The sequence below is a fragment of the Salvelinus sp. IW2-2015 genome, linkage group LG17 (assembly GCF_002910315.2).
Source record: "Salvelinus sp. IW2-2015 linkage group LG17, ASM291031v2, whole genome shotgun sequence".
NCBI lineage: Eukaryota > Metazoa > Chordata > Actinopteri > Salmoniformes > Salmonidae > Salvelinus > Salvelinus sp. IW2-2015.
The window spans coordinates 7,552,031-7,569,853 of NC_036857.1; the positions used below are offsets into that span (position 1 = coordinate 7,552,031).

At 44.7% G+C, this 17,823-nt stretch overlaps 1 protein-coding gene across 1 annotated transcript in view; it reads right to left on the reverse strand.

Annotated features, from left to right (window-relative positions):
- The window catches only part of LOC111976942 (solute carrier family 12 member 5), a 132,801-nt gene that overhangs the window by 17,349 nt on the left and 97,629 nt on the right, over nucleotides 1–17,823 (reverse strand). Inside the window, exons 8-22 of the mRNA XM_024006124.2 lie at nucleotides 17,554–17,765; nucleotides 17,235–17,402; nucleotides 16,248–16,346; nucleotides 13,773–13,830; nucleotides 13,328–13,502; nucleotides 12,663–12,781; nucleotides 12,449–12,547; nucleotides 11,950–12,069; nucleotides 3,076–3,180; nucleotides 2,660–2,828; nucleotides 2,368–2,563; nucleotides 2,088–2,257; nucleotides 1,868–1,999; nucleotides 1,634–1,741; nucleotides 795–917 (exon numbers count right to left, since the gene is read on the reverse strand). Coding sequence (XP_023861892.1) covers nucleotides 795–917; nucleotides 1,634–1,741; nucleotides 1,868–1,999; nucleotides 2,088–2,257; nucleotides 2,368–2,563; nucleotides 2,660–2,828; nucleotides 3,076–3,180; nucleotides 11,950–12,069; nucleotides 12,449–12,547; nucleotides 12,663–12,781; nucleotides 13,328–13,502; nucleotides 13,773–13,830; nucleotides 16,248–16,346; nucleotides 17,235–17,402; nucleotides 17,554–17,765 — 2,053 coding nt within the window. The remainder of the gene's footprint in view (nucleotides 1–794; nucleotides 918–1,633; nucleotides 1,742–1,867; nucleotides 2,000–2,087; nucleotides 2,258–2,367; nucleotides 2,564–2,659; nucleotides 2,829–3,075; nucleotides 3,181–11,949; nucleotides 12,070–12,448; nucleotides 12,548–12,662; nucleotides 12,782–13,327; nucleotides 13,503–13,772; nucleotides 13,831–16,247; nucleotides 16,347–17,234; nucleotides 17,403–17,553; nucleotides 17,766–17,823) is intronic.

A 17,823-nucleotide genomic window follows, 5' to 3' on the forward strand; every position in this document is an offset into this window, starting at 1 on the left:
GATGCTGTTCTGTCATATCCCTTCTTTATGTTGTAGAGGAAAAGGTCCCCTTAAAATGCTACACGCCAGAGAACAATGTCAAAGTGAGAGAATTGGCATTTTGACAGAGGATGAGGTAAGGCAGTAGGCCTAGAGATGACAGAGGATAGACAGAACAAAGAAAAATGCAGCAGATGAGAGAGATGGTGAGAAATAATAGGACCATTTAAACACAGCAGAATGAAGGACAGATAGAGTAGCACATGGGGATGTGTGAAACTTACTCCTCAGCCTGAAGTGTCCCCAATTACGCCAGAGAATAGCTAGCTTTTCATGTGGCGCTGACTGGTAAGATGCTTTAGGAGGGATGGTCACGTGTGCAAGCAAGGCACAGGTTCTGGGTTTGAGGCTCGGTGTGAGCCGAATCAGGAGGATGTGGTACTAGCTAAGCAAGCAGCGTGATGTCCATTACAGTGGTGCCTAGTGACTCAGATCTACAGTTGCGCTCAGCTCAACACTGGGGTTGCTGTTGAGTAAGTTGTAAGTTTTAGGGGTGAATGTAGCACATGGTGTGTGAAACTTACTCCTCAGCCTGAAGTGTCTCCACTTATGCCAGAGAATAGCTAGCTTTTCACGTGACGCTGACTGGTAAGATTCTTTAGGAGGGCAGTCACGTGCGCTAGCAAGGCACAGGTCCTTGGTTGGAGCCTCAGTGTGAGCCAAATCAGGAAGAATCGGTGCTCGTTYAGCAAGCAGTGTGGCATCCTTTACACATAGTACAAAGGTTGATCAGAGAGTTAGGTATGCTTCTGTACCTCCTCCTCTGGTTTCTCCTCCACGCTGACTCCTGCCGGCTCCTCACTGCTCTGCTGAGACTGCAAGTTAGACGGGTTCTTACGACGGATAGAACCACGGGATGAATCAGTGATGCTCTGGATCTGTGGAAATCAAAGCAGCAAGAGGTTTTAAAGAAAGACAAAGAGTTCAAACATGAGACTTTGAGTCGAGATATGTAAGTTACTGGTACAACAAATCACAGAGAAGCAATGTGTCAATACTTGACAGATTATAACTGAGCGGTGGATAGCTCAACACAAAGCTAGAATTGATGCTTATGTTKTGTAGCATGTGTTTTTCTGTATTTTTTTTTTTTTTTACATGGATGACTTTATAGAATGAATACTTGTTTTTGAAGTGGAATAGTCATTGTAAGAGCACACAGGTTGTTCTGTAAGTCCTCACACTTTATCTTATCTGATGTTAATATTGTTCAGTCTGCTCTCTTGATTAATGAGACAGATCAGACTGGGCAAGTACAGACACAGAGATTGCATTTTAAACCTAGCTCAGTAATTATAATCATTCCCCTGCTGCCTTGTCCTGTTGCTGGCATTTCAAATTCAGTGAGTGATGATGGCTGGCTGAATACAAATAACAAGGTAGAGGTGAGCTAAAAYACCTTCAGATAATCTATAAGGGCATTGTTTTATTCAACACAAGTGGTACTAAAAGGGGTTAGATAAACCATAGGAGCTTTCTTTTGGCCACTATGGCTTTGTTTGGTGATTGCTAACAACCACACTGGTAATATTAAATCATAGTCAGTTACCTATGTATGAGTTATACATTAGAGGAGGGAGGTGTCAGGGCTTACTTCTCTCTCCATCTCATTTTTGGTGAGGTGCATCTGTTTGAGGATCTGGGAGCGCTGCTCCATCACCAGAGTCTTCTCATATGTATAGGCTGAGATGTCACTGTCATGCTAAAAAGGCAAATGGGTGTTAAAACATATCAATGCACATTATTTGACTGAACTGCCATTGCTCTCACCAATACATCACCGTACGGAGCATATGTTAAAAGAATATAACGTGTTTTTGTCTCTCACCATTTCCACCACCTCGACCTCGGCATCGATACGCAGGTGATACAGGAAGGTGATCAGGTCTTTCTTCATCTGGATGCTGTTGTCGTCCATTTGGGCCACGGTGAAGATGCGCATCTTACACTTCCTCCATACCTGGSATCACAAGGAAGTCTATGGCTGATTGCTGAATAACAAACACTGAAAAACATGTTCTCTCCAAATCCCCAAAATGGGATCCCACCTTGTGCTGGCGGAGAAGGAAGGGCAGCAGCATCAGCATGCCTCCATCATGGACGATCCACCACACGTCAATTTGGCCTTCAGTGAAGCGTTCTCCGTTCGACGGGTAGGCAGCYATGTTTTTAGGGACCAGCAGAGCCATGCTGGCTGCAGTCGTCTCCCTAACCACCTCTGCAGAGGTGTTGAACATGAGTTAGGATATGATGATGATAACACACAAGACCTTCCCAAAGCATTCTTCGCATAGTGAAAAACCTGTCATCTGACCACCTCTAACTCACCGATGAAGTTCCTGAAGCGCAGGTTGTCCTCGGCCTGTTTCCAGGTGCGTGGCCAGCTGACCAGCACAGTGTTGTGCTTCAGGCCTCCCAGCCCCCCTACCTGGATCAGGTGGGAGGTTCCATCCCTCAGGTTGGAGGAGATCACCACCTGGGAGAAACCCTTCACCTTCTCTGTCTCCATCAGCTTCCTCAGAGACTGGAGCACACAGTGGAAGAGAGACCAGGGTGTTATACATGATTCATAAATGATTCATCACTGTTTCTGTGTGTGTGTCTCTCAGACAGTACGGACCTGGTCTGCCTTCTGGGCCTCTGCATGGTTGTTGAGGAAGGTGCCCACCACTGAGGTACCCACGATGGTAAGACCTTTTCCTGCTTTCAGCTGATTGGTCAGGGACAGCAGACGAGGCTGCTCCACATTCTGTTCTGAATCCATGCTCACCAGAACCATAATCTGAGGCCTAACCAGCAAGAATATCAACATTCAGATTTACAGAGAGACTAAAGCTGGAAACTGGCAGAAATACCATGGATAATGTCTGTTTATAAAATTCATGAATATCAAATATATCAAATATCAATATCAAATCTCAATATAATCAAATACATTTCCCTTGAGTTCAGTATGGTACAGATGATGACTAAAGCTTGTGCAATAATAGAAGTGTATCTTGTAGTTGTGAGTACCCCTCTCTGTGACTCACTGACCTCCAGTTCTTGGTGTGAGGCGGTCCCTCCTCCAGCCTCATGAGGGCGAAGCGAGCAGCGCTGAGTGAGATGCCACGTATACCATCTCCCCACTCCTTCTCTGCCCTGTCACACACCACCGAGCAGAGAGTTAGAGCCAATTAACCATCAATGAACTGAAATGTTCACTGATGCTTAGTATGTGTGTTTAATAGCCTGTGAGTGTGAACATGAGAACATCCCAACAGTGTTTAACCATTGTATTTAAACATCTCCAGTTTGATCTATATTTCATTCACATATATTTCTTAATGCCAAGAGTGTGCAAAGCTGTCATAAAMGCAAAGGGTGGCTACTTTGAAGAATCTCAAATATATTTTGATTTGTTTCACACTTTTTTTTCACTATTATTTTACAATGTCGAAAATAGAATAATAATAAATAATTTTGACTGGTACTGTTTGTGTAATGTAATATATATATATAGATAGATGTGAGGACAATATTAGCATTACATGTAAGTCAGTTTTTACCATCTCCTCTTTGGTCACTGTGAGAGTTCCACATGTTGTGTCTGAAAGTGGTGACAGGCCAAATGGTGCTAACTGGAGAAATTTCATTGCTATTCCTACTCTGTTTTCTTTCATAATCCAATCTTTGAGTCTCCTGTTGTTCTGAAATCTCAAAGTAATCTGACTTGTATTGAAACTCTGTGTGATTTTAAATGCAGAAAAGGTTTGACATTTTAACAACTTAACATTCATAGTTTATTACCTAAAATGGATCATGTCAGGATGTGGACCTCTCAGGCAGACCCTGATATTTTTATCTGAAACTTGGTTAACTGATAAAGCCCTGGTTAAAATGTGTTTAGGGCTGATAGGAAAGGCAAAGGTGGTGTTGCTATTTACACAAATAATCTGCTTTCTTTGTCTCTGTTAAAGGCTACCACCAGTCCTAAACAATTTGAATGGTTGGCTTTAAGTCTTTAGTTGGGTTTAAACCAAAAAATAACAGTTATAGGAACSTATCGTCCACCCTCCACCAAGAAGTGTGTACTAAACGAACTCACTGATTTAATTGCAATATTTACTACCTCAGAGGTGTTGATCGCTGGAGATTTTAATCTTGCATGTGGAACGCAGGATGCTGACTGACTGGTTAAAGGATTTTTGTACTAATCTAAATTTGTGCCAGCTGATTACAAAGCCTACTCGTCCAAACTTAAAGGACCCTATGAACTTTGATTGACGTCATATTTACAAATACTCCAGAGAAATATGCCGGGAGTGGGGTATTTTCTTTGGATATTAGTGACCACTGTCCCATTGTATGTGTCAAAGATATACGGATGACTAGATCCAAACCTCGTTTTACCAAACAAGAGGAATACATTTATTTTTAATGAACAGGCCTTCTTTTGTMATCTTAATTTTGGTGACTTTGARTGTATTACATCTATACCTGACCCAGAGTTGGCTCTGAACCACTTCTCAAATGTTTTCAATTGTATTGCAGATAAACATGCTTCCTTTAAAAACGGAGAATTAAAAAATAGGTCTTGCCCTTGGTTCAGTCCAGAGCTATCTGAAGTAATACACAACAGAGATGCTGCCTGGGCCAAAGCTAGATTCACAGACTCCCAGACTGGCAGTCTTTCAGGCGATTGAGAAATCGGTGTGTATAAAAATAGTTTTAAAAGCTAAATCTGATTATTATGTTCATACACTATCTGAATGTACAGGGAACCCAGCTACATTTTGGAAAGTTGTTATGTCACTGAAGGGTTGTGTCMCCTCTTCTCTCCCCCAATAAATTAATTTAGATTCGGGCCCTATAATGACAAAATTGATATCATTAATGCATGTAATCACCATTTTATCTCTGCAGGSTATATATTTGAATGTATTTCAAAGCCAGCTCTTGAAAATAATAGTTTGGATGCTGGTGAAAATATACTAACTGAAAATGCTGGTCAGGAGTTTTCTTTTGGGAAATTCACCGATAAAGTAGTCCTGGTTGCGTTGCTAACATTAGACAAAAAAAATCCACAGGGGCTGATCATTTGCAGCCTGGTCTGCTTAAGTGTGCAGCTCCCTTTATTGCTGGCTCAGTAGCCCACATTTTAATTAACATTGTTATCAGGAAGTATTCCAAAACCATGGAAATCCGCACTTGCTGCCACTACATAAGGGTGGGGATACAAAGGATCTTGACAACMATCGCACCATTTCAAGACGACCTTCTTCAGTGAAGATTCCTGAATCCTTGGTTAATGTACAACTTCATTCCTTTTTACCTGATAATTATATTTTTAATATAAACCAATCAGGGTTTAGGCCTGGGCATAATACTACCACAGCAACAATGATAGTTGTTAATGATCTTGTCAATGCCTTGGGTGCTAAAAAGAGCTGTGCTACTTTGTCTATTGACCTGTCAAAGGCGTTTGACACTGTTGTCATTACTGTTTGCTGAAGAAGCTATCAAAACAGGCCTGGGTATACAGCTCGTTTAAGGATTCAGATTTATCTAGCAACAGAACTCAGGTCTGCAAATAGGTCTATGGTTAGAGTGGCTGGAGTCTGACAATTTTTAGGGCCTTTGTAAGGGTTTTTCCTGGGGTGAAGGAGAGGACCAAAATGCAGCGTAGCCAGTGCTCAACATGTTTAATTATAAGAACAAGTGAACACTACAAACAACTTACAAAATAACAAACGTGCAAAGGATACAGACCTATCTGGTGCAGAAAACAAAACAAGAGACAGGTAACAAACACCCAAAAAGCCTACTGCCTATGGCTACCTTAAATATGGCTCCCATCAGAGACAAATGAATGACAGCTGTTCTGATTGAGACCCAATCTAGGCAGCCATAGACATAACTAGACAACCTAACAAACACTATCCCATACACATACAACACACCATAGACTAACCAACCACACACAACATACAATGCCCACCCCAACTCACGCCCTGACCAACTAAACATAATCAAAATAACATAAAAATAGGTCAGGAACGTGATATAACCCCCCTCAAGGTGCGTACTCTGAACGCACCACCAAAAGTCTAGGGAGGGTCTGGGTGGGCATCTCTCCACGGTGGTGGCTCCGGCTCTGGACGCTGTCCCACACCACCATAGTCACTCCCCGCTTCCGTATCCCCACACAATGACACCTCCAACTAAACCCACCTAACTGAAGGGGCAGCATCGGGATAAGGGGCAGCACCGGGATGAGGGACGGCAGCTCGGACTGAGGGACGGCAGTCGCTGAGGACGGCAGCGGACTGAGGGACGGCAGCTCCGGACTGAGGGACGGCAGCTCCGGACTGAGGACGGCAGCTCCGGACTGGCTGGCGGATCCTGGCTGGCTGGCGGATCCTGGCTGGCTGACGGCTGGCTGGTCATGGCTGGCTGACGGCTCTGGCTGGTCATGGCTGGCTGACGGCTCTGGCTGGTCAGATTTCTGGCGGAAGGCTCTGGTGATCCGGTCTGGCGGAAGGTCTGGTGATCGGTCTGGGGATCTGGTGATCCGGTCTGGCGGAAGGCTCTGGCTGATCCGGTCTGGCGGAAGGCTCTGGCTGATCCGTTCTGGCGGAGGCTCTGGCTGATCGGTCTGGCGGAGGCTCTAGCGGCTCTCCGTCTGGCGGACGGCTCTAGCGGCTCCTGTCTGGCGGACGGCTCTAGCGCTCCTGTCTGGGGACGCTCTAGCGGCTCATGGCAGACGGGCGGCTTTGCAGGCTCTGGCAGACGGGCGGCTTTGCAGGCTCATGGCAGACGGACAGTTCAGGCGGCGTTGGGCAGACGGGCAGTTCAGGCGCCGCTGGCAGACGGGCAGTTCAGGCGCCGCTGGCAGACGGGCAGTTCAGGCGCGCTGGGCAGACGGGCAGTTACGAGGCGTCTCAGGCGCTGGGAGACGGCAGACTCTGGCCGGCTGAGACGCGTAGGCCTGGTGGTGGTCGGCGTAGTAACGCTGGAGGTACACAAGGAGGTGCTAAGGAACGCACCCTTCAGGCTAGTGCGGGGAAAACAGGGCCTGGACTCTCGTGGCGCATCCTAGGCCTGGTGCGTGTTACCGGAACTGGAGGTACCGGCTGAGGGCACGCCCTTAGGGCGAGTGCGGGAGAAGGAACAGTGCGTACAGGGCTCTGGAGACGCACAGGAGGCTTGGTGCGTGGTGCCGGAACTGGAGGCACTGGGCTGGAGACACGCACCATAGGGAGAGTGCGTGGAGGAGGAACAGGGCTCTGGAGATGCACTGGAACGCTGGTGGTGGTGTAGGCACTGATGGTACTGAGCTGGGGTGGGAAGGTGGCGCCGGATATACCGGACCGTGAAGGAGGAACGTGCTCTTGAGCACCGAGCCTCCCCAACCTTACCAGGTTGAATGGTCCCGTAGCCCTGCCAGTGCGGCAGGTGGATAGCCCGCACTGGGCTATGCAGGCGAACCGGGGACACCACCTGTAAGGCTGGTGCCATGTACGCCGGCCGGGGAGACGATACTGGAGGCCAATACGTTGGGCCGGCTTCATGGCATCCGGCTCGATGCAACCTAGCCCTCCCAGTGCGGCAAGGTGGAATAGCCCGCACTGGGCTAAGCACGCGTATCGGGGACACGTGCGCTTTACGATAACAACGGTGTGACAGTACGACGCCTCCTCTCCACCGGCAAGCGGGGAGTTGGCTCAGGTATCAACCGGCTCTGCCACACTCCTTTAGCCCCCCCCAAGAAATTTTTGGGTGAGCTCGCGCTTCCAGCCTCTTTACGTGCTGCCTCTCAATCCACCGCCCTGGGCTGTGGCTGCCTCCTTCTCCCGAGAACGGCGATTCTCTCAACCCTTCCCGGGTCCTTTTCCGTCCATGATCTCCCAAGACCATTCCCCTGTGTCCAGTAGTCCTGTGTACTGGGCCGCTGCTGCTCCCCGTTGCTACGCTGCTTGGTCCGGGTTTGTGGTGGTGTTTTCTGTAAAGGGTTTCTTCCTGGGGTGAAGGAGAGGACCAAAATGCAGCGAGCCAGTGCTCAACATGTTTAATTTAAGAAACGTGAACACTACAAACAACTTACAAAATAACAAACGTGCAAAACCGATACAGACTATCTGTGCAGAACACAAACACAGAGACAGGTAACAAACACCCACAAAAGCCTACTGCCTATGGCTACCTTAAAATGGTCCAATCAGAGCACAATGAATGACGCTGTCTCTGATTGAGACCCAATCTAGGCCGCATAGACATAACTAGACAACCTAACAACACTATCCATACACATACAAACACCATAGACTAACAAACACAACACAATCAATGCCCACCTCACGCCCTGACACTAAACATAATCAAAATAACATAAAAATAGGTCAGGAACGTGACAGCTTCTCTCTGACCTGCCTGGTATAGAGGTTGGATGGCAGGAAGCTTCGTCCCGGTGATGTACTGGGCGTATGCACTACCCTCTGTAGTGCCTTGCGGTCGGAAGCCGAGCAGTTGCCATACCAGGCAGTGATGCAACCCGTCAGGATGCTCTCGATAGTGCAGCTGTAAAACCTTTTGAGGATCCGAGGACCCATGCCAAATCTTTTTAGTCTCCTGAGGGGGAATAGGTTTTGTCGACTGTCACGACTGTCTTGGTGTGCATGGACCATGTTAGTTTCTTGATGARGTGGACGCCAAGGAACTTGAAGTTCTTAACCTGCTCCACTACAGCCCCGTCGATGAGAATGGGGGCATGCTGGTCCTCCTTTTCCTGTAGCCCACAATAATCTCCTTTGTCTTGATCACGTTGAGGGAGAGGTTGTTGTCCTGGCACCACACGGTCAGGTCTCTGACCTCCTCCCTATAGGCGGTCTCATCATTGTCGGTAATCAAGCTTACCACTATTATGTCATCAGCAAACTTAATGATGGTGTTGGAGTCGTGCCTGGCCGTGCAGTCATGAGTGAACAGGYAGTACAGGAGGGGACTGAGCACGCACCGCTGAGGGGCCCCCTTGTTGAGGATCAGCYTGGCGGATGTGTTTTTACCTACCCTTACCACCCYTCAGGAAGTCCAGAATCCAGTTGCAGAGGGAGGTGTTCAGTCCCAGGGTCCTTAGCTTAGTGATGAGCTTTGAGGGCACTATGGTGTTTGAATGCTGAGCTGTAGTCAATGAATAGCATTCTCACACAGGTGTGCCTTTTGTCCAGGTGTGAAAGGGCAGTGTGGAGTGCAATAAAGATTGCATCATCTGTGGATCTGTTTGTGTGGTATGCAAATTGAAGTGGGTCTAGGGTTTCTGGGATAACGGTGTTGATGTGAGCCTTTCAAAGCACTTCATGGCTACATACGTGAGTGCTACGGGTCGGTAGTCATTTAGGAAGGTTACCTTAGTGTTCTTGGACACAGGGACTATGGTGGTCTGCTTAAAACATGTTGGTATTGCAGACTCAGACAGGGAGAAGTTGAAAATGTCAGTGAAGACCCTTGCCAGTTGGTCAGCGCATACTCGGAGTACACGTCCTTGTAATCCGCCTGGCCCTGTGGCCTTGTGAATATTGACCCGTTTTAAGGTCTTACTTACATCGGCTGCGGAGAGCGTGATCACACAGTCATCAGGGAAACAGCTTATGCTCTCATGCATGTTTCAATGTTACTTGCCTTGAAGTGAGCATAGAAGTTATTTAGCTCGTCTGGTAGGCTCATGTTACTGGGAAGCTCTCGGCTGTGTTTCCCTTTGTAATCTGTAATAGTTTGCAAGCCCTGCCACATCCGACGAWCGTCGGAGCCGGTGTAGTGCGATTCGATCTTAGTCCTGTATTGACGCTTTGCTTGTTTGATGGTTCATCTGAGGGCATAGTGGGATAAAAGCTTCTGGGTTAGAGTCCCATTCCTTGAAAGCAGCAGCTCTACCCTTTAGCTCAGTGCAAATGTTGCCTGTAATCCATGGCTGTGGGGATGACGTCCTCGATTGATAAAGCCAGTGACTGATGTGGTGTATTCCTCAATGTCATCAGAAGAATCCCGGAACATGTTCCAGTCTGTGATAGCAAAACAGTCCTGTAGTTTAGCATCMGCTTCATCTGACCACTTTTTTATAGGCCGAGTCACTGGTGCTTCCTGCTTTAATTTTTGCTTCTAAGCAGGAATCTGGAGGATAGAATTATGGTCAGATTTGCCAAATGGAGGGCGAAGGAGAGCTTTGTACTCGTCTCTGTGTTGAGTAAAGGTGGTCTAGAATTTTTTCCCCCTCTGGTTGCACATTTAACATGCTGATAGAAATGAGGTAAAACTGATTTAAATATCCCTGCATCAAAGTCCCCGGCCACTAGGAGCGCCACCTCTGYATGAGCGTTTTCCTGTTTGCTTATGGCGCTTTACATATATGCATAGGACCCCGCCCCGTGTCTTACCAGAGGCTGCTGTTRTATCCTGTCGATAGAGTGTWTAACCCACCAYCTGTATGTTCTTAATGTCGTCGTTCAGCCACAACTCGGTTAAACATAAAATATGACKGTTTTTAATGTCCCGTTGGTAGGATATACGTGCTTTCAGTTTGACCCATTTATTTTCCAGCGATTGATCTTTAGCTAGCAGAATGGAAGGCAAAGGCAGATTAGCCACTCGTCGCCTGATCCTCACAAGGCACCCTGATATTTTTCCGCTAAATTYTCCGTTTCCTTCTTCAGCGAATTGCGGGGATCTGGGCCTAGTGTCTGTAGTATATCACTCCCGTCTGACTCATTGAAGAAAAACTCTGATCTGAGGTGAGTAATCGCAGTTCTGATGTCCAGAAGCTCTTTTTGGTCATAAGAGATGGTAGCAGCAACATTATGTACAAAACAAGTTACGAACAACGCAAAAAAAAAAAAAAAATAGCATGGTTGATTAAGACCCGATAAGACGGCAGCTATCCCCTCCGGCGCCTTCATGATGCGTTAAATACAAGTAAAACCAAGCTCATACTGTTCTCTAGGTCATGAAATGTTGACACTGAGGACCTGCATATTTGCGCTACAAATGGAGCCCAAATTGAACTTGTTTCTCAATATGTACCTGGGTGTCTGGATTGATGACAAGTTGTCCTTCGTAACGCATATAGAAAATATGTCTAAGAAGCTAAGATTCAAGATTGTCTGTTTATATCGAAATAAATCATGCCTCTGTATTGAAAACAGGAGAAAAATTGTTCAAACAACGCTTCTCCATATTTTGGATTTTGGTGATATTGTTTACATGCATGCGGCAACCTTTGTACCATTCCGCAATACGTTTTATCACAGGGGACAATTTTAGGACTCATCATTGAAAAATGTGGGATGGACCTCTCTGTCCGTAAGAAGAGAGCTGCATTATCTTTGATTTATTTACAAAGCAATCTTACAGAAACTCCCCTCATATGTAACTTCATTAATTAAGTTAAGAATCATAAGTTACCAAACCTGTTCTCAGGAAAGGATAATACTAGCGATCCCTTCAGTTTCCACAGATTTGGGAAAATCMGCGTTTTGTTCTTTTGCCCTAATTTGTGGAACAATCGGCAGAGTTCACTGCAGTTAGATGTGCTGGTGTCACTCAGGCAGTTTACATTATTGATTGAGGACCTCTATGTAGTTGAATGTGATTGATTTGATTAAATATGTTTATTTTGTTATTGTGTGCTGAATTATATTGTTTTATACACATATATGAGTATGTTTTCTTATTCTGTTTTCATTGTAATGTGTACAGGGCTCTCGTGTGAAATAGATGTTTAATCTCAAGGTTAAATAAATAAAAATACATATACAGTACCAGTCAAAAGTTTGGACACACTTACTCATTCCAGGGTTTTTCTTTATTTTTACTGTTATATATAATTTCTTAGTTGTGATTTTTCTTTGCTTTGTAGTCCAAGGTTGGAAGCTCACTCACCCAGCGAACTCAATGTATTTGTAAATGCAGGTAGCAATCACCATGGCAACAATGGCGTAGTACCAGGAACAGATAAACATGAGCGACAGACACAAGCTCATGCCCAGGAAGGAGAGAGCCCTGTTGGGGAGAGGGACAGGAAGTTATATCCTCAGTCTGTTGCTTGATGCTGCGAAAGTCAAACCACTCACTGATTATAATAATGGCCACAGATTGGAGACAGGATATCTTTTCTTTCTGTCTGCTGTTGTTACGTTCGAGCCAGTAGAGGATCATTATAGGCTAAGCCAGMCTCCCACAGMGTCTCTGGCAGACTACTCAGGTAAATAACAGCTTCCCAACAGGAACCTACCTGGTCTGGCTTGATATCCAGTGCAAAACACAAATGCTATAATAGACTGTTTCACACCTGAGAATATTAGCTAAGCAGCGCTCTTTGGCGATGATTCCATGGCTAAGATCTAGAGCTATGTCTGCTATGTTGAGTTGTTTAACTCACCAGTGGTAGAACTTGAAGCGAGGCCTCCAGTTGGGGGTTCTCAGCAGAGTTTGCAGGGCACAGGCCAGGTTGACAAACATGTAGCACATCAAGAAGAACCTAGACAGAGAGAGAAAGAAGAACTCAGAACAGCTATACTTGCTACCAAGACATAACCATCTCCATGGTGTGTTCAGGAGAAGCAGAGTATATATTAGACATGTGGTTGTCTTACATGGAGAGGATGGGGGCAACAGCGTCCAGAGAGGCGATGATGATGCCGATCTCACAGATACTGGCTGTGAGGAGTAGGGCCCAGGTAGGCTCTCCGTTGGCCTTGCCATGCCCAAACACCTACAGACAACGCACAACAGTGAGGTACAATGAACTATTAACACCCACACCTGCATGCACGCACACCTGAACCTATAGCACAGCACATTGTAGTATTAAGTTGAGTGGACTGCAAGAGTTTCAGCCCCTCTCGTCCTCTCATTCAGGTCACACTGGTCCTTGCTGCAGCATGATTAATCACTATCGTCCCTATATCACACGTTAGACATGTCTGCTCAGTCTGGGAAACTTTTCCTCATTTAATCAGTGGGGGTGACAGCCAGCTCKTGTCACAGCAACTCAACCTGAGCCTGGACTATAGTAGGACCATGAATTAGTAATCACTGCTAGCCCCGACACACTTGAGAGCTATTTGAGTAGAGTGGATCTACATTTCTCTGAACAAACAGAGAAATTGTCTCGATGGTATTAGAAGAGTAGAAACAGTGGTTCTGGTAATAGTATGCAGTATAATCTTTACAGAAAATTACCAATGTCCGCTGATTGACCACTCCACGAAGTAAATAGTGCTAGTGTATATGTATGTATGTGTGTGTGTTTACTCACTTTAAGGAAAGGGATTACGCTATCGCGGGAAATGGCCTGCAGGAGGCGTGGCGCTCCAGTCAAACTCTGAAGCCCTGCCCCACAGGTGGAGAAGAAGGAGCCAATCACGATCACCCATGGTGAAGGCCACGCCAGGGTACCAATTACAAGGTTACCATCCACCCCCTCACCAAACCTGAAGTCAGAGAGACAGATCTAAGTTGACTTTTTCAATTCGTTTTTGTCATAACAGCTGGCCTCATCCACTGTCCATTGCAGTATCAATTCAGTGCACACATTCTCAATCAAGTCCTTTAAGTATTATTTGTTATTCTATGTGTTGCATCTGATTACATGGACAATTAGTGGGAGAGTATTGATTTTGAGATGGGCAAGACTCACGAGGCAACGATGCTAGCTATAGTAATACAGGAAGTGGATGTAGAGTGGAATACAAATAACTCACTTGTCCCTCAGGACCACCCCTTCYATGCAGGCCCCAAACAGGACCACGGCAGACATGTCTGGGAGGAGCAGTGAAGGAACACCTCACAATACACACATTACACAATGAAGAGCAACAATACGCTGCACTTGACCCATTTATGAAATTGCTTATTCCAGTTACTAATAAGCATGCACCTGTTAAGAAAACGTCTGTAACAACTGTTAAATCCCTGTGGATTGATAAGGAATGGAAAAATTGTATCGTTGAGAGGGATGAGGCAAAAGGAATGGCAAATAAGTGTGTCTGCACAAAAACATACTGCAAATCGAGAAATCATGTGAATAAACTGAATTAAAAAAACAAGAAAATATACTATGAAAAAAATTATATGAAGAACGATAGTAAAAAGCTTTCGAGCACCTTAAATGAAATTCTGGGCAAAAAGGCAAACTCAGCTGCATCATTTATTGAATCAGATGGCTCCTTCATCATAAAACCCAGTGATATTGCCAACTATTTTAATGATTTTATAATTGTCAAGATTAGCAAACTTAGGCATGACATGCCAGCAATAAACGCCGACACTATACATCCATGTATAACTGACAAAATTATGAAAGACAAGAATTGTAATTTGGAAGACGAGATTTTTTATTGTTGTTGTCTATCAATAATGACAAGCCACCTGGGTCTGACAACTTGGATGGAAAATGACTGAGGATGATAGTGGACGATATTGCCACTCCCATTTGATATATCTTCAATCTAAGCCTACAATCTAWGTAAACTTTTGGGAAGAAATGTGTTTGACCAGACAGACTTTTAGCACGCTTATAGGGAAAGACATTCAACATGCAGGGGCACATACACAAATGACTGATGATTGGCTGAGAGAAATTGATGATAAAACATTTGTGGGAGCTATTTTGTTAGACTTCAATGCGGCTTTTGACATTATTGATCATAGTCTGCTGCTGTAAATACGTATGTGATATGGCTTTACACCCCCTGCTAAATTGTGGATAAAGAGTTACTTGTCCAACAGAACACAGAGGGTGTTCTTTAATGGAAGCCTCTCCAACATTATCCAGTTAGAATCAGGAATTCCCCAGGGCAGCTTTCTAGGKCCCTTACTTTTTTCAATATTTACTAATGACATGCAACTTGCTTTGAGTAAAGCCAGTGTGTCRTTTGTATGCGGATTAATAAATGCTATACATGTCAGCTACTACAGCGAGTGAAATTACTGCAACACTTAACAAAGAGCTGCAGTCAGTTTCAGAATAGGTGGCAAGAAATAAGTTGGTCCTAAATATTTCAAAATCAACAAGTATTGTATTTGGGACAAATCATTCACTAAACCCTAAACCTCAAATAAATTTTATAATGAATAATGTGGAAATTAAGCAAGTTGAGGTGACTAAACTGCTTGAAGAACCCTGGATTTTAAACTGTCATAGTCAAAACATTTTGATGCAACATTAGCTAAGATGGGGAGAAGTATGTCCATGATAAAGCGCTGCTCTGCCTTCTTAACAACACTATTAACAAGGCCCTAGTTTTGTCGCACCTGGACTACTGTCCAGTCGTGTGGTCAGGTGCCACAAAGAAGAATTTAGGAAAATTACAATTGGCTCYGAACAGGGCAGCACGGCTGGCCTTTAAATGTACACAGAGAGCTAACATTAATAATATGCATGTCAATCTCTCATGGCTCAAAGTAGAGGAGAGGTTAACTTCATCACTACTTTTTTTTGTAAGCGGTATTGCCATGCTGAATACACCGAGCTGTCTGTCTAAACTACTGGCACACAGCTCGGACACCCATGCATACCCCACAAGACATGCCACAAGAGGTCTCTTCAAAATCCCAGAGTCCAGGAAAGACTATAGGAGGCTATCACAGTACTACATAGAGCCATYACTACATGGTACTCTATTCCACATCAGGTAASTGATCCAAGCAGTAGAATCAGATATATAAAAAATACTTTTGGAACAGTGGGGACTGTGAAGAGACACACACACAGGCACAGACACAAGCATACACATACACATACACATGCTAACACACACAATCTACACACAATGGATTTTGTATTGTAGATATGTGGTAGTGGAGTAGTGACCTGAGGGCACACTTAATGCATTGTGAAAAGTGTTATGAAATTTATTTTTAATTGTATATAACTGCCGTAATGTTGCTGGACCCCAGGAATAGTATCTGCTGCCTTGGCAACAGCTAAAAGAGATCCTTAATAAATACAAATACACTGTACCTACAGGCTTTAGTACAAACTGTCTCCCAAAAAACGCTAAGCATTTACAAAACCTAAAACTAAATGAAGAATCAAATGCTTCATATTGTCTATTCAAACGTCACATATATTATATGTAACATTCCAGCGTATTTTCGTCAGTAGTCCCTGAGAAGGTTAAAAAAACATGGACTGCTCCAGTAAGACTGGCAGTATTTACTGTAGTAAAGGATACAGACTATAGAAGTAGTGGTAATGGCTGCTATGGTGCCTATGGGGATGGACTTCTGGGCATCGCGCAGGTCTCCAGAGCGGTTAGAGCCAGCCATGATACCTGGGAGGCAGAGGGACAGAAGAGGAGAGAGACAGAAGAGGGGTGGGGGGGAGGGGGAGAAACAGGATCAATTCCCATCCTTCACACTTGATGTGTAATGGCTTGTCCTATGTTTCACACATGTTTTTTTACTTATTTATTTTTACTGTGCTAGCTAGGGAGTGCTTTCTGAAAGTGATAAAGTGGAGGCCCAAAAAAAAAAAATCTTAATTCTTTACTTGTAATAGCAACTGTYTTTTTTTGTTTGTTGTTTTTAACTGGTGCAGTGTTCAACAAACCATTTTACATCACCAGCAGCAGCTCTCACAAAACATGATAATACTAATGTCYCAGAGCAAATGCTTGTAAACAATGGGCATTTTATTCAGTGGTTATGAAACTGGGATGATAGTGGGAATGTGACTCATGTATTCCCCAGACTTTCTGCTGATGTGGTTTTTGGCAGAAATTCCACTTGATCTAATTTCACCTCATTCAGCTCCTCTAGTGTCATCAGTTCTGGAAAGTATTTCTCTGTCTCTCTCTCTGCATTTGGGACTGTGGAGAGACTCCCAGGTTACTATAAATTGGATATAACAATAGGAATTATGTTTCTCATGTGAGAAATCCAATACTGCTGTTAGGTGCCCTTGTATAAGCAAATTATTAGTCAAAGTATACAAGCAGTGCTTTTTTGAATGTAGCATTTACTTTGAAATCATAAGGTAAAATGTTAATTTAATTATAATAACTTAATATAGGTGATTAGATTAATCAGGTTTGTGCTTGGCTGAAACAAAAGCCTGTACCCATACTGTCCTTTTGGTATATGATTGGCCTAGTCCGTCCCCAGCAGTGACCCCTGACTGTTGACCCAGTGATTGACCTGTGACCCCAGCATTGACTGACCTGTGACAGAGGGGAAATAGATCCCCACGAGCAGGGTGAAGAAGCTGGTGATGTCAGCCAGGACGTAACGGTTGGAGTTGGTGATGGGAGCGTCAGGGTCCTGCATGGCTGAGATTCCCCGCTTCTCCAAGAAGTTTCCCTTCTCCAGGTAGTAACCAAARAGGTTCTCTGTGAGAGTGAGACAGAGACAGAGACAGAGAGAGAGAAAGAGAGATGCACAAACATCATAATAATTACATACCTCTTGTGGAGTACCAGTATGTCTCTCTATTACAGACTACATTAGCTTACAATACGTTCTGAATGGGGCACTTCTTACCAGCCAGTATACCACTGCTGACCCCTGGGATGCCCTGGATCTCAGAAACATTGTTGTTGGCAAAGTACTCATCACAGGTAGCYTTGAGGAACTCCGAGTCGCAGAAAATCTTCCATAGCTTGGTGGTGACCGTGCCGTTGTCCCTCTCAATGACCTTGGCACACACGTCAAATCCCTTGGAGATCAGAGTGCGGTTCCCCAGGATACACACGCTGTAGGGGGAGGACAGACAAGACATCATCAGCCACCGGTCTATTTAGAGGTTAGGAA